At 44.1% G+C, this 16,468-nt stretch overlaps 1 protein-coding gene across 4 annotated transcripts in view; it reads left to right on the top strand.

Moving 5' to 3' along the window:
• rerea (arginine-glutamic acid dipeptide (RE) repeats a) overlaps window positions 1-16,468 on the top strand; it is a 148,913-nt gene that overhangs the window by 94,640 nt on the left and 37,805 nt on the right. For all 4 annotated transcript variants that reach the window (XM_074680826.1, XM_074680827.1, XM_074680824.1 and 1 more), the window contains 2 exons: window positions 14,384-14,489; window positions 16,102-16,198. In XM_074680826.1, the coding sequence (XP_074536927.1) occupies window positions 14,384-14,489; window positions 16,102-16,198 (203 nt within the window). The remainder of the gene's footprint in view (window positions 1-14,383; window positions 14,490-16,101; window positions 16,199-16,468) is intronic.

Here is a 16,468-nt window from a genome sequence, read left to right as displayed (position 1 = left end):
AGCACCGTGTGTAATCACTCCTCGCTGGCGGGCTCACAGGGAGAGGTGGAATCAATGCAGTGGGCCATGAAGAAAGGAGAGAGGAAAGCGGGGAGGGGAGGGAGGAGGCTGATCAATATCATAGCAGCAGGGTGGGGTAATATCCACTTCATGCAGCGTTGCAACAAACAGCGAGGATTGTGGGATTGAAGGGGGGGGGCAGTAACGAGAGGGAGGGGCGACGGTGAAAAGATGCAAATCTCCATGGCGCTGGTAAACAAGAGGCTTCGTGTCAATCACTGGATGAAGTGGCACATTTAGCATTCTCCTCTCTCCTCAACCATTCCGACACTGCTGGGGATTGTTTGCTCGGCAGCTGCATGCCCATTGGTCCAAGCCAGTGGCGGGGGCGTGGCCACACAGTGATAATATATGGGCTGCCATGGCAATGATACCTGCTGTTTAAGAGAGTCATCAATAACCCCGCCCTGTTGTACTCCACAGACTGTTAGTCAATGTCTGCTGGATCATTCCATCATCAGCCTATCATATCACTCTCTACACACAATCCATTACAAGCACCCACTCTGTTACAAAGAGCCAGCTGTAAGAACACCTAATCAGCCTCCACCCAAGGACAGGTGGATGTCAATCACAGCAGCACAAAAGAGAAGAAGAGAGAGGTGAGAAACTGCCAGCAAAACAGACCTGACTTCCAGTTCATCAAGCTCTCTTTATGCAGCCTCTGCTTTGTTGTTGGAGGTTTGCGTGCACCCAAACAGATCCCGTGCTGATGCTGATTGCATGGTATGGTGAACTGTGTCTCCTTTCTGCTTGATTTAACTTCAAAGCTGTGACCGGGCCGAGCAGAGTAGCACTCGCATTGAGCAGGGAGACAGGATGTGATGGCCGACAACTGAGCCATGCACTGTAAACGGACACTTCCTCTGTGGTGGGTAGGAAGTCCCCGTCTAAACCATATGTTCACACTGGGATGCACCATCAAGTGTATACATTGTGTGTGTGTGTGTTGGGGAAAATTCCTTGATCTTCCTCTCAGTGGGTTTCTAAATGTGCTTGTGCATTTATTCCCTCTTTAGTCCCGGTGCTGATCTGTGTGTGTCTGTGTGGAATCGTGCCCTGAACATGCTGTTTCAACTAATTAAAGTGACAATCCTCTTATCTAACAGCCCACAGTCCCTTTTTAAGACACATGCAGATGTGTGTTTGTGTGCGTGTCACATTTCAATGAGGTGACCAGGGCGAGCGAGGGGTGAAAATGAAGTAAGAGGTGACTTGCAGAGAAGAAAGCTGCGTCTTAGACACAGCTCTGACCTCTCTGTCTTTCTTTTCTCCCTCTCTCCTCACTGCGGGTAAACAGTCGTCCTCTCTCCTCACTGACAGAGTGAGCTGAGGCAAGTAATTCCCCTGTCTACAGCAAAAATCCTTTACCTCCTCTACCCAGCCCTGGACGCTGCCACACAAAGCTAATGCAGTCGGAGCCTGTATGTGTGCATATACATATGTGTGTGTGTTTGACTGCCCGTGCATTCAAAGTATGCCTTTTGATTTACAGGCACACACACAGATAAACGGCTGGAGAAGGCTTTGATGTTCTCTGGTTGCAGAGAGTGGAGATGCTGGTGTTGTTGCCCAATCTCTGAGCTATACCCAAAGTGTCTGACACACTGAGTTCATCATGACTCCTGTGTTTTTTTTCCTGAGTACTGCATTAGTGAGCAGTTTTTTTTTTGCTTGACTGTTTGTTTGATCGTTTAACAAAGGGACATTATTATGGGCTGTTGAATTGACACTGCATTGCGCTGTCTTGGTGCCTTTGTGTTGTGAAAATGCTCAGATGTCACAACAATCAGAGGAAGCTTTGAGAGTTATTCATTGATTAATCAAGGTTGAAAACAGTGTAAAAACACTCATGATTTCACCGTTATGTTTTGATAGCTGTTGCTGTCTTACCTATGTATTTACAGGCTGTATGAGGTTACAGAAAGTGTTCAAATAAAGTCAGTCAGTGTGTACACTCTAGGGGTGGGAGGAAAACTTGAAAATCAATTTATCAGGATTCTTTATTTGACAATATTAAAATTGGGATTCTTTGTCAATTTTTTTTTCCGAATTCAACTGGATTGGAAAAAAAGTTACCACTTTTCTCCAGCAGAGGATGAAATGTTTATCCATGACTCACGTGATGTGCAAATTTGGCTCCTGATATGATCTGTAGATGTTATCAGGAGCCATATGGTGTTTAAAAAAGCAAACTCAAAATCGTAAATATTGAAGAATCGCAAATTAAATCAAATCAGCACCCCAAAAATTGCAATAGAATCAAAACACAAGAATAGCATAGTGTCCCAGCCAATCAGCTCCAGAATCACTGAATTGTTCCTTTTGGAAGTGTGACGTCCTTTTCAGCACACCGTAGTTTAACAACTGCAGTGTCTTCATGCTTCATGCTGTGGCCATGATGGAAAATACCACATCACCACAACACTTTGCCTCCCATGAGCTAAGCATACAGGTGCAGCTTCACAGACTGATGTCGGTGTGAAACTGTATCACAGAAGGTTGAAGACAACTATTTTGGAGTGTGTGAATCCCCACAGACCAGAGTGGCGAATAACTTTGGGCCAATTAACACTGTAAAGGGATTCCCAGTGTACGCTAGGGGGTGCGCGACATAAGTGTAATGGCAGCAGAACCATTATTTATTGATATTGTATCAATAAATGAATAGATAAATAATCAAATAGTTTAAACACTTTTTTGAACAGTTTATATAATTAAATGTTGAATTTTTGTTACGTAGCAATGACTGCTATTCATTGCTCTGCGATCAATCTTGACCTACAAACATTATTATTGTCATTACTATATTGTTACTTACAGTTATTCTAATGTGAGAATCATTAGACCCTTTATTGTACATTCTGTTCTGTGTTAACTGTAGCCTATTTTATTAAACTTGATACTGTATATGTGGCTAGAAAGACTACGCCTTTTCTGTTTTTCTGTGTTTTGGTCATTGGGGGTGCATGGCCTGAAAAGTTTGGAACAGCTGCTGTGGAGGACTCGGGTCTAAAAGATGTCCTGAAGATGCAAAATTCAGAGTTTTTTTTCTTTTTATACATCTAATTGAAATGTTCTGCACATTTTGTGTATGTTCCTTAAAAAGAAAATAACAAGAAACCCTGAATTACACAGAACAAGCCCTTTGAAGCTGCATCTTACCTATAACATCGTTGTTTCTGACCACAGTGGTCTAGCAGTGCAGCATTTCTTTGAATAAACAAACTAAAAGCCAAAACTTGAAAGTACTTACAATTGCATTCATTCAATTACCAGATGATGATACTTGACTTGAAAGTGTTAAAAAAATCAAAATAATGAAACTTAAAACAGCATATATTGCAATTAACTAATGAAACTCAGCAGTTAATCGCAAATGAAAATACTTCATTATCTGACAGTCGTAATCGTAGTGCATGTTTTTCTTTTCACTCATTTAATGAAGAGCAGACTTTGCACAGTTTATTGTTTTTGCCTTTTGTCGTCACCAATTGAATCAGCATGAATCAGATAAATAAGAACAAACTGCTTTATTTATCTGGTGCTGTTTTTAATTTTGGTCATTTCTTGATTTACATTTTCATTCCTCATTCACTCACTTTACCTTCATTATGACATCAGTTTGACGGTTGAACACAGAAAAGACCAAAAATTGCTCAATTTGAATGCACCAAAAAAATCCCTCTTGCTGAGTTTACTGCGTGGGAGGAATGAATAAAAGTTTCAATCAATAAAACCCTAACACAGTCTCAAACAATTAAGCCTTTCCCATCAATTTAAAAAATGCCTTTGGACTTCCTGACAGCCAGTTTATACTTGGTAATTGATGAATAAGGAATGCAAAGTGTGTTTTTCTTTTTTTCTTTTTACTTTTTTTTTAAAAAGCTTTTTTACTGTGATTTGAAATTCATTTTGTGGTTGAATTTAACATGTTTCAAATGGGCTGAAATGCTTCCTCCCTGACACTCTCAGAAACTCCATAATCATGTTACAATATGTCGGCTGTTATTGCCGGTCTAGACTGAGAGTCATGCAGCACAGCTCCTTCCAGCACTGGGCCAGCCTTGTTATTGCAGCTGTGTTGTCTACAATACATCTCTTGTTGCCGCACAGCAGGAGGCTGCTCAAAGCTTCTGGCCTGTGTGTGTGTGTCTATCAGTGTGTGTGTGTTTTTGCACATGTGTTATAATCACATTCTTCCCCAGCACTCAAACTGCAATTGCACTGAGTAGTCTTTTGATTTTTTTTCAAGCTCTAACTCTATTTCGTAGGTCTGAAACTTCTTTAAATCCTTTGTTCACACAAACACACGCACACGCACAGACATCTGATAGCCTTCTGCATTTGCATCCACACTGATATACTGTTGCACACACACGTTGGGTAATTTGCATGTGATTATTTGCATATTGTACAAAGCAAGCGTGCCTGACAGACCACCCACTGCTCAGCTAGTTCAGCATCTGGCTGCAACACTGCTTACATGATGTATTACTGATAGGACCAATGTCATCACAAGAGAGTGACAGACAGGCGAGGTCACCTTCAGACGCAGAGATGGAGTGGAGGGGGGGGCAGAGAGATGGATATCTACAGAAGCAGTGGCCAGATAAAACAATACAATCACAACTCATGGGGATATGAGCCCTTCAAGGCCGTCTGCTATGCTGCCTGTCCAGTTAAACACGGCGATGTGATCTGATTCTGCATGCTGGCTCTTTTGTTATTTGCTTATTTGCCTCCTTCTCTGGCTGTGTATCAACACTCCTCTGTCTCATGGGGCTTTGTGTGCTGGAAATGAGCTTTGGTGTGTGTGTTCATTAGCGTTGTATAGATGTTTACCGGCCATATGGACAAACACATGAACACACTGCTTATCAATTCCTCCATATCTGTGTGACTCACACACAAACTGACCCTGGTAACTGACTTTTTAACGACCTATACTGAGAACTAAACCACTACTAATTGATTCAAGAGTTCTTTTATTAAGGGATGGATACCTTTGGCATTTAAACTGATTCGGTACCGATGTCAAGTACCTAGCAATCAGTATCAGTACTCAGTGGTACCAGTTTTTGATACTTGCATGTGTTTATGTGGCAAGTAATATTCATTTATTTAATGATAAAATCTCAAAGTTGTTCAATATTTATTTCTCAGTAAATAAAGTAGTGATGCTGTGTTCACGTCTAGCTGGGGAAATTGCCCACTTCTTCACTCCCTCACAGTCACAAGGATGTGTTTAGGAACCAAAACATGTTACTGTTTGATATTAAATTAATTTGTACTCGGTACCTTTAAAAGTACCTCATTTGCCATCCATCCCGAATTCTATTTTAAGTTTTTCATACAGAGTATCAAGTTACAGCTTTACATCGGCTTTACCCAAGACAACTGGTCCCAGGAAGTCCTCAATTCTTCTCTTTTTGTAGCCCTCTGAAAACTATTTGGAGTATCAGAGTATGTCCGCTATGTTTTTAAAAATGAAGACATTTCTGTAAGTTATTCATGTTTCAAGTGAGGGAGATTGTTAAGTGAACAGGTACCTCTGCAAATTACGATCCAGATGTGAGCTACAGGGGGCTTATCTCCCTCCAAAGGGATTATAATTTGCATTAGCCTCGACCCACGGTACATGTCGGTCCCTCCAATTCCATGGTCAGTACCACTTCCATGGCAGCAGATTCTTATCAGCCTCGTTGTGGGACGAATTAACAGTAAACCTAACATCTCAAATCACACTAGAGTTCAAAATTTAACTGTGCTTAATCATAGTTATTAACATTTGACAGATTATCTCTTTTGAAGGTAATTTGGAACAAGGTGAACAGGACTTCCAGCAATATTTATTTTGACATCTCTGTCCTCATTCCGCTCTCCTTCGTCTCAGGGCTTCAACAGATCTTGATTTTGGATGACTCTGGCAGTTTGGAATATGGAGACTAGTCAGTCTCCTGCTTTACTGCTGTTATTGCCTGTATTGTAGAACAGGACCTTGCACCAATTAACTCTACTAGAAATGACTTGGCCCCAGCAGTATTGAATTGCTAAAAACTACAGTTTATACAGTGTCCGCCTGAGGCTGGCTCTGGAAATACTGGAAACCACATACACACTATTACAAAAATGCTGACAGCAAAAATAAACATGTCTACAGTCTAAGACAAAAAGAGAATTCAGTCTGAATAGCTAGTACCTCTATCAACACATACTGCATGATTTTAGTTTTCATCAGTTTGGAAGTTATTACAATCACAGGTGTGTCCATTCACAGCACAGCTCACCTGACTGTTAGTGGTGGTTAGTGAAGAACCTCTAAGCCCACCCCATTTCCAATATGGCTTCCACCAATGATTTGCTTTAAAACTCTTTATTGGAAAAAGATGGGGGCCATCTAGTCTCATCTTTGTGAAGTTTGCCTTTGAGTGGATGGCCTGGGTTTGAATCTGGTCCAAGGACTCTTTCCAAACTGTCACTCCCTATTACCCTGTTTTCTGCCCTTTACAATCAAATTAAAGTCGTAAACCAGCCCTTAGAAAAAAAAAACCTTAAAAATTAAGTAACAATAAAAAAATAGTCGAAATTTTAAGTCTATGCTCCCCAGGCTGCTCTCATAACAACAGGGTACCCTCTGAATCTGAACAGAAATTAAATTTTTGATTCATTTAGAAACCGCCAAATTCTAGGACAGTTTATCCAGAGCTTGTGTGGCATACACGTTTCATGGTATGGTTACATGCCAGTTCACTTAGACACAGCCCGTAAACAACTCTGTCACTTTTTTAGATTAAAAAACACAACAAAAAGCATCTCAACACAAACCTTCTCTCTCCCTTAAGTTACTCAACAGGCCCATCCCTCTCACACACACTGTCTGCTTTGTTTACACATTCATAACGACTGTATTATCCTACATTTAAGCCTGAATGTTGCATCTGTTAGTGCCTGTCTGTGTTTGTCAATTATACCAAGAGGGACATCGATTAGCATTGGCTTAAGCAAACCTTCTCATTTCCTGTCTTCCATTACAGCGCTCGATTAGCTCACAGCTCTTTTTCTGCCACTGATAGTTGTACACACACACACATATATTCACATACGCACACAGTCTAGATTAGCTTACTGGGCAGGCATCCAAAAACGTGGTGCACACACACACACATACACACTCACAGAACCTGATATTCATATCCTTTCTACACCCACCCCTCCTCAGCGAGCACTCTCCCCCTCTTTTCCCCCACCGCAGTAGTCCAGTCAGTATTAGTAAGATGTCTCATTAGCTCACCAGGCTATGCTAACAAGGCCGAGCTAACACAAAGGAACACAAGCAAGACGGCCTTCCAAACCAAACACCCGGCCACTTAAACACTCAGCTCAACACAAACACCTCCTCCAGAACACCAGCATTTCTTCTCGCCTCTGCTTTCAATTCTGGATTCTGACTCATGGGTATTACCTTGAGACCAGACAAGTCGATGCTCTCAAGGGAACATCCCCATTTCCTAACACACATGCACATATCGGCAAATGCACGGGAAGCCAGGTATCAAAGAGAGGCAGCTAAATGAAAGGCTAAAGGCAGCAATGACAATGTTTTCTGGCAGGCTCTTAACTGTATGTCTGGCTGAGAGGGAGAGCTCGGGAAATAAAGTCAGTATTATGATCTGAACACCCAGATATGAGCTCCTCTAACCGCCTCCATCTGTCCTCGCACAGCCTACGTTTGAAGTCTCACTTGGATCTGCATTCTATTTTTTTATACCCTGCTAGTACTGCAAGGATTTCTGCCTGTGTTCTCAAGGAGTGTACTCGTGAGTTGCCTAAATCACTAAATACAAGTTGTCAGGGCCCCGGTGCTCTGTGTCTGTGGTCTACAGATAATGATCATCATTAGTGAGTGCATTCTTCATATCCTCTTTCCTTTAGCCTTTCAGGGTGCTTCTCTTTGTACCGTCACTTAACTCCTCTTGAATTTCTTGGCTTAAAGTGCTGTGCAGTCAAAGTGTGTTGGAGGCAAAGACAAATATTGAAGTTGGACACAGCCTGGATGTTTTATGGAGCGTGCAAGCCAGGACTGGTGCTCTGCATTCTCTCTGTTAAGCAGGAGAGCATCATGGTCAGAACGGAGCGTTTTTCTCATTATTTCTGCTGTTCATTTACTCTCTTTCTCCCTGTGCCATATTTGAAATAAATTAGCTGGTGCATTAATTAGCCCAGCTTGTCATCAACATGCAGAGACAAAGTGTTTTGTGTGTACTTGCCCTTAGATGTGGCAGTCATGTGTGGTGCTTCTGACTCTCCAGTGAGTAAAGTGTGCCTGTGGTTGGCAGTATGATGCATCAGTAGTGGCCCTCAGCCTTCAAGACTTAATTAGTATCATCTGCCAGTTCCACGTGACTCGAGCCCTCCCCTCTTTTTTCCTGCCTTCCCTCCATCTCTGCCACCATCTCTCCTTTTTCTAACCAGACCTGTTAACATCCTCTGATGTGTCGCTGTATGTCATCAATTTGCGCGATGACGCGACTATTAGGAAGTCAGTCGTAAAGCGATTTATGTGCGTCTGCTTGACTCTTTGAAAGGAGGTTTTAAATTTGAGGCAGGCTCGTGTTCAAAGGCGCACACACTCTGACACACATGCACGCATAAAGAGCAACGAGAGCAAATCTGCCCACTTTGAAACGGCTAAAGCTCATCCAATCCAATATGGAGCCGGGCTGACAGATGGGCCCAGTGTGTTCAAAGCAGAGGGCGCCGATTTAATATCCAAACAGGTCAAGCCAGGGAGAGGCAGAAAGAGAGGCACCCCTGTGTAGGCACGGCGCAAAGGTCCTGCCAGCACTGCAGCCGCAGCTGGGACTCACCTCACCCCATTCCCACCCCCATCCCCCCTCTTTTTCCTCTTGCCTCCCACACTCCATTTGTTCTTGTTGCTAGGCGGGGAAACAGGCTGCGCACAGCTTCTCCTCACAAACATTATAATCAGCATTTGTTTAGTGTTATTATACTGTACGTGCCCAAGAAAAGAGAAGGAGGCTCGAGGAGGGCAGGTTATCCTTCCTTCCTCCAAATAGCCAAGTGCTCGCTGTGAAGCCCATAAGGAGTAGAGGATTGCAGAGAGGAATCCTGCTGCTGCTGGCTCTGACAGCCTGATTTAGAGGTGCTTTTTCTTACCTCTGACACAGAGTCCCAGGCTGCCCCGCTCTACTGCAGGGCTGGGAGAAGAATAGTGGTGCTTATCCTGAAAGCCTGTTATTTGTGTATGTGTGTGTGTATGTGTGTTTGCTCACACAGCACGCTGGCATTTCTTTGTAACAACCTCCTTTGTCAGTCACTGAGATGTCGTAGATTGCGTGAGCACTGCAGATCCCTTGTACCTCGCCAGTATATGTTCACACATACAGTTTTCTGGTGTGTGTGTGTGAGTGTGTGTATGCATGCGTGTGTGTGTGTGTGTTCTGTCGTCCAGATGGAAGTGCTTATTGAGTGCTGGTGTGCTGGCAGATATCTCTGTCTGTGAGAGAGCAGGAGAAAATAAGAGAGAAAGAAAAGAAAATGAGGAAGAGAGAAAGCCAAGTGGAAAACCCTTCCAATCAGATCCATCATCTTTCTGTGTGTGTGTGTGTGTGTGTGTGTGTGTGTGTGTGTGTGTGTGTGTGTGTGTGTGTGTGTGTGTTTGTGTGTGTGTTTGTGTTTGTGTGTTTATGCGTGTGCGTGTGTGATCTTCCCAGCCAGCTCTTCCTGCCTCCCCTCTCTAATCTTATCATGTTGGAGCAGCAGATTAGTCCTCCCAGATCCCATCTCTGCCTCCAAATGCTACAATCAGCCTTTTGTTCTTCAGTCGTGCTTACTCTCCCCTTGCGGCGGGCGAGGTTGAACACTCCCTCAATCCGCCCTCCTTGCCGTTTCGAGCCTCTCTGCCTGTCAATGTCACACCGCCACTTCCCTCCCTGATCCGCCATACCCGAGCCTCCCTGTGCCCCTGGGGCGTTAGCTAACTAAGCTGTTAGCTCAGCAGCCTGCTAGCCAGGCTGAACTGCTTGACATTCCTTGCTAACACTGAGCTGCTGCTGCTCTTCCCTGTTTGACCTCTCTGCCTCCCTTCTTCCCTCCCTCCCTCACTCTTCTGTCCCCTTTATCTGCGTGTTTGGAGTCTGTCTTTCCTTCCTTACTCCTGGCTGCCACCTCTGAAGGAAGTCATAGATCCCGGCTGCTGATGTCACCAATGAAGGGGGGGTCACTAACAGGGTTAGCAGAGGAAGAAGAGAGTGTTTGAAAAGAGGGGAAAATAAACAGAGGTTTCCTGTTAACGAGGTGCTCTGGGGGTCTGTCGTGTGGGAGGGGGAGAGTCTGGTTTTGTTTAAAGGAGAGCTCTAGTGTTACAGTGAGGGAGGAGAGGAGGGGGAGTGTAGTCGGGCATTAGGTTTAAGGGTTACAGGTTGTTACAGTGTTCCTTTAGTTTTGTCACAGCTCAGCTTGGCTGTGAGGCGGTGACCGTATTGTAGAGGCCACTGTGAACAGATGTTGGAGAAATCTGCTCCTGGCTCTTTCTCAAACACAGAAAGGCGTCAAATCTTGTCTGTTATTTTTTTTTCAGACAAGCACTGTATTGATTTCACACTCCTTTGCTTGCAAACATGGCATTGATTCCCCACTTCACTCTGTCTCTCAGTTTACGACAACGGTTTTAGGGTGAAACGCAAAAGTTTGGTTTCGTTTCAGCCACGCGTTTACACGGAAACGGCATTTCAGTCGACCTCAAACGCAAACTTTTGAAAACGGCCTCCAGAGTGGGATTTTTCTGAAATGCTCCCGACACCATTGCCGTGTAAACAGTAGCCGCCGTTTTCAGTGGAAACACTAACGTCACAGTCTGCCTCGCGCGCGCATACAACAAGACGACAGTACCGTTGGTACAATCGTCGCGAACTACCGTGTTGTGCTTGTGCTGCTGAATCTGCTGACTGTCTTTCAACAAATGTGCATCTGTTGCTCCACTTTTAACTTAGTATTCCCCAATTCACCAGATGACCGGCTCAACTCTACTTCGGTGGAGATCTACCAAAAGCGGCTTCCGGACAAGGCAGTTATAGCGCCCACTTCAGGCCTGGCATGCTTACTACAGCGTTTTCAGTCCGTCAGCGTTTCCGTGTAAACGCAGATTTTTTTCACTGCGTTTAAGCTTTTTTTTACAACTTAGCGTTTTTTACAACGACAAGGTTTCAGATAAAACGTTGTCGTGTAAACGGGGCCTCAAAGTCTTTCCTTGTTAAAGGGGAAGTCCCCCCTCTCCATACCCCCCCTTGTGTCTTTGTAGTGGTGCAGCCACACACAGGGGCCCCTGCTCCAGAGTTGACTGCACACACATGCAGCTGCTCAAAGAAAAGCACACGGCCATTGTGGATCCAAATGGCCAGCCACCTTTAGCGAGTCAGAGGAAGAATTAACCAACTTACATAAATCCTGGATTGCCTGGGCTGCTTTAGGAACAGTGATGGATTCTTTGAAGTGTTTCTATAAATTATTACGCATACATTTTGATAAATTCAACCTTATCTCAAATGTGATGATAATTTCACCTTTTGATAAGTGGCACTGCTTAAATCAGACTCTGCCTGATGAATTTGCTGAAAGTGTCCCAGGCCAGCCTAAGCCATGAGCAGAGGGAGGGGGTGTCTGTGCCCAGCCCAAAGCATGACTCTCAGATTTATATCTCCTCTATGAATAAAGGGGCAGCCTTGTACCCCGGGGGCTCCATTAAAGCAGGAGGAGGATAGTTGTAATTTTAAGTCGGAGGAAATGAGAAGGTCCTGCTCCTCCTACTTTAATCCAACCCCCTCTTTTCTCCTCGACCGTGTCTCCTTGCACTTTTACCCCTCTTGTTTCATTCCTTGCTTTCAGTAGTGGGTTAGTGAGTCTTTTGGATGCTCTGCAGTGAGTGGCATTCCCAGGGTTTAGGGCCCAGGAGGAGGGAGGGCAGGGCCATGTTTAGCCTCTGGCAGGACAGACAAAGATGTCCGACATTGTGCGAGGCTGAGCTCTCTACAAGCAGCGTGGAATGTCTCTAATCAATTCAGCATTGTGGTTCCCTCTTATATGTCCCCTCTGTTATTTTCTACGGCAGGCTTTGTAAAAACCCAGACAACACAAGCAGTGGTTCGTTCAGCTAGTCTCAGCTGTCTATCATCCCCCTCCATTTTCTCCCAGCGTTATCTACTCATTTTTCCACCCTGCGTGTTTATAGAATTGTGATAATTGAAAGCTATGCTTCACTCCCACTACGTGCTCCATATGTTGCACTCACAGTCTTCCTCTCTGTCTCCCTCCCTCTTTTTGCCTGAGAGGGCTTAACGCCACTGTGAGCTTCTAAACAGCAATCTGCTGTGGAGAGCGGCAGCTCCTCTGTAGTGACGAGGATACTGATGATAGCTGAAGTAACATTCACTCTCTGCTCTGTTCACTTGGTTTAAAACGTTCCCGGCTTGTGAATCAGGTGTAAATCTGCGTGTTCTTGTGTGTGCGTGCAGGCTCTGCTTCTGTGTCTGCGTCAGGCTCTGTGTTCCAGCTCTCTGAAATCCCTTTGATTTTGTGGTTTCACACACAGAAATTGAAATGTTCAGGTAGCACACTGGCAGCATTTACAGTCTCCTTAAAGTATTAATTATGTATAAGCACAGTATAACTGCTCGCTCAGTGCTGGCAGGCAGCCTGTTAGTTTAGAAGGCAACAGTGTCAGTACATTGGAAAGACAAGAGGGGAGGGGAAGGTGGGCTAACTGCTGTAAGGGAGGGAGGGACATGACGTCATTGCACACATTTCCTCACACACACACACACACACACTCACAGTATGTCTATGTGCTCAGGGGGTCTGTGTCACACTCCATCAGTATGTATCTCCCTTGAATAACAATCATAAGTGTGTGTGGATGTGTGACGTTGCGTGTGTACTCGAACAATCATCCAGAGCTGTAAATGTAGCTGACTGACTGCGTGCCAGCTGCTGTATAAAACAACCAGGCTCTCTTACTCCTCCTTCCTGCTCAAGGTTGGAGAGAAGGGAAGAAGAAGAGGGGAGAAAATGGAGAGGTGTTGGAGTGGAGGGTTAGAATGAGAAACTCTGGGGAAGGAGGGAGGGAAGAAGAGAGGAGAGGAGAGAATGGGAAAACCAGAGGTGGGCTTGAGGGTTTAGGGAGGTGATGATTTGCTTGGCTGCGTGTGCTCTATCTCCTCCCCGGTGACATAACAGAACAATGTACTCTAAAAGCTTTAAATATCTTTACCCTGACCTCATGTTTCTACTCACACACACACATAAACTCACTCACAGACTGTAACAAATCTGGAAAGAGCGGATGTTAAACTGTCTGTCTTAGATTATTCAAGACTTTTTTCCCTTATTCCATTTTCCATCTGCTCATTCTCTCTGTCCTCCCTGGGTGGTGTCAGTGCAGGTGTCTCAGCTAGCTCAGTACTGTACAGTACTCTGTAGTGCAGAGCGACCATCTCTCCAGTAAAGATGGCTGGAGCCAAAAGGATTATGTTGCAGTCCAGCACCCAGCCCGGCAGTTTCCTTAATGTTCTTTGAAACCACTGTGACGGTCAGTTGGGCTCATGTGAAGGCACAATAAATATTTTACAACATGAAATGAAAAGATTATTTTGCCCTTTACATCCCTCAACTCACTGCTAGCTTCAGTTTTTGGCATTTTCTCCTCCCCTTCTTTTTTTTTTTTCTTGTCCTCTCCTCTGAGCTTTTCATTGACTGGCCCTGAAAAAGCCCCTCTTCTTACCTCAGAGCTGCCACTTGCTGGCCGTGTAAGGGATTACAAGCCTTTGCTGATGTGCACTTTGTAAAAGGACCAGTAAGTGGCAGCACTAGTAAAATAAAAAAGCACTGTGAAAGGAAACAATACCTATGCATGAGGAAAATGTAAAGCCCTAACACTTTATTAAAATCATTAACGTGTTGTCATTAAGTGAAGCAAACCCAGAAGGCAGAGATTTAAGCCTCATGCAGCCCCCTCATGGTTTTTCTTTCTCCACACTGCCTCCAGCAAACGGCCATCCCACTGTTTACTTTATTAAGGCTCTAAATGCTCCGCAATCCCTTTTTAATTGACTCGGTCTCTCTGCGTGCTTTTTGGCATCAGCCTGTGTGAGTCATAAACTTTGTGTCTGCGCAGCATCTCTGTTTACTGAGAGGCTGGTTTGTGACGTTGTGATCAAACAAAATGATGTCTGTTAATCTGTGTGTGTGTCTGTGTGCTTTTTTTTCCCTCTCCTGCTCACTCACTGTGTGTCTTTCTGTGTTGTAGAGTAAACGGGACCATCTGCTGATGAATGTGAAATGGTACTACCGCCAGTCAGAGGTGCCTGACTCCGTCTACCAGCACCTGGTGCAGGATCGCAACAATGAGAACGGTGAGATTGCCTCTCCTAAAAGCATAAATGCAATATACACACATACAGTATATACACACACTCAGTAAATACACTCTCTTTCTTCGTGACTCTCAATTTCTCTCCCTCACACACACACACCTGCCCCAGCTCTTCAGGCTGCTGGGAGATGTAAGAGCTAGCTGTGAATTGCATTTCAAACAGAAACCAGAAGATGGTGTCCCGGGCAACAGAGCCAATCCCGTGGCTCCATGCTGTTCCCCCGGTAACACTCCCTCAGGCCAGACAGCCTCACTGTCAAGTGTTAATAACCTGCGGTGTCATGTGGCCCTCGAGCGCAAACTCTCAACACCATCAGTGCCAGTGGACTCATCACACTCTGACACTTACTCATCCACAGAACCATCAGCACTGTTCCTGTTTTACAACCACTGACTAACACATGATGAGGACAGAGGGGACGTTGATTTGTAAAAGCTGGAATGCTCTTTTATAATTGGAGATTTGGATTTCACAAAACAGTCTTTTTCATTACAATTTGTATGGAGAAATATCTTGTGATTTCTAGCAAGATTTTAATTAATAAATCCATCACAGATTGAACTTGTAAATCCATACAAAGAAAACATTCTTCTGTGAAACCCAATCGTCTTTAATCTTTTTTCAGTCCCTCTCCCTCTCCATTTAACAGAAGTTATTCTTCCAAAAATGTTGACTTCAAAGTGTTTGATGTACTTTGCCTCAGGCGAGCAAGCACTCATTGTCCTCGCTCTGAACACTGTGTTATTATAGCTGATAGTTTCAGTTTACTTTAGCTGTGTGTTCACTCTTTTCTAAGGTTTGTCATTGCTTTTATTCACACTCTGTATAGTGAGAAAGCAGCAATCTCACAACACTCACACAGACCTGTTACACATTCTGTTATCAGTTTGAAATTCCCTTCATGTTTTTAAGACACAGATTAAAGAATTTCTTAAGGACAACTCAGGTTTTGTTCAGTGTATAAACAGCATTTTAACCAGAGAAAAAAACACATATGCCGCCAATCTGGCCACGGTTTGACGCTGTTTTTCCTCTCTCCTACAATCTTTGTATCAGTTGTTTCATAGGGAAGGCTTTAGTTTCGGTGTCATTGAGGTTATCAGCCAGACACTCTGTACGCTGCTCCCTCCAGAAACAGCATCAGTGTTGCAGTGCTCTGCTATCTGCACTCTGTCCTTGCAGTAGAGACTCAGGATTATTAGAATTGATGTCATAAGGCCGAAGCACGGAGTCCACAACTCGTAACAACCCGGGTCGTTTGTCAATGACGAGTGCTGGCTGGACTTGGTGCTGCTGATGCGTCTTAACCCCCGTAAGGGTCATTTCACTTGAGAACTGAACATTATGTCCCCTCCTCAGGGGACGGCTCTTTATTGGCCTTATTGAATTATGTGGCATAATATTGACCTCCACTGACTTACTTGTTACTTTGTAGGCAGGACTGTTCTCATGATTTTATTAGTGAGTTCAAATGCCTGACTTACTTTATCTCTGTTCCCTCTGTGTCATAGATGAATGAGCTTGGCTGGCTGAAGCATTTTGTGTAACATAGAAATGTATTCAGTACAACTGTTTCTTTCTCCCTGCGCAGACTCTGGCCGGGAGCTGGTTATCACGGACCCGGTGGTCAGGAGTCGGGAACTCTTTATTTCTGACTACGTGGATACTTATCATGCTGCTGCTCTCAGGTAAACAAACACCAACACAACATTTATCTACAACAGCACGCACAGGGAGACTGAGACCTTTTTTCACAGATAAAAGCTGTACTTTGAAGTAAGAGTATGTTTTTCTCAAGTATCCTTGCTCACAGTGTTCACCCCCTTAAGGTCCAGAAACAGGAATGAAGTGCTTGTATTGATAAAGACAGTATCTGTGTTTCTCAGCATTTATTTCTGTCATCCTCTTTATAGTTTTAGTTTTAGTTTAGTTTTTGAAATCTGCTCACTGCTTGTACA

This window comes from Halichoeres trimaculatus, unplaced genomic scaffold (genome assembly GCF_033239565.1).
Source record: "Halichoeres trimaculatus isolate MK-OKI-2021-1 unplaced genomic scaffold, fHalTri1.1 fHalTri1_scaffold_11, whole genome shotgun sequence".
In the NCBI taxonomy this organism is placed as follows: Eukaryota; Metazoa; Chordata; class Actinopteri; order Labriformes; family Labridae; genus Halichoeres; species Halichoeres trimaculatus.
The sequence above is the reverse complement of the archived record's forward strand: the minus strand, read 5'-3'. Positions and strand labels throughout refer to the sequence as shown.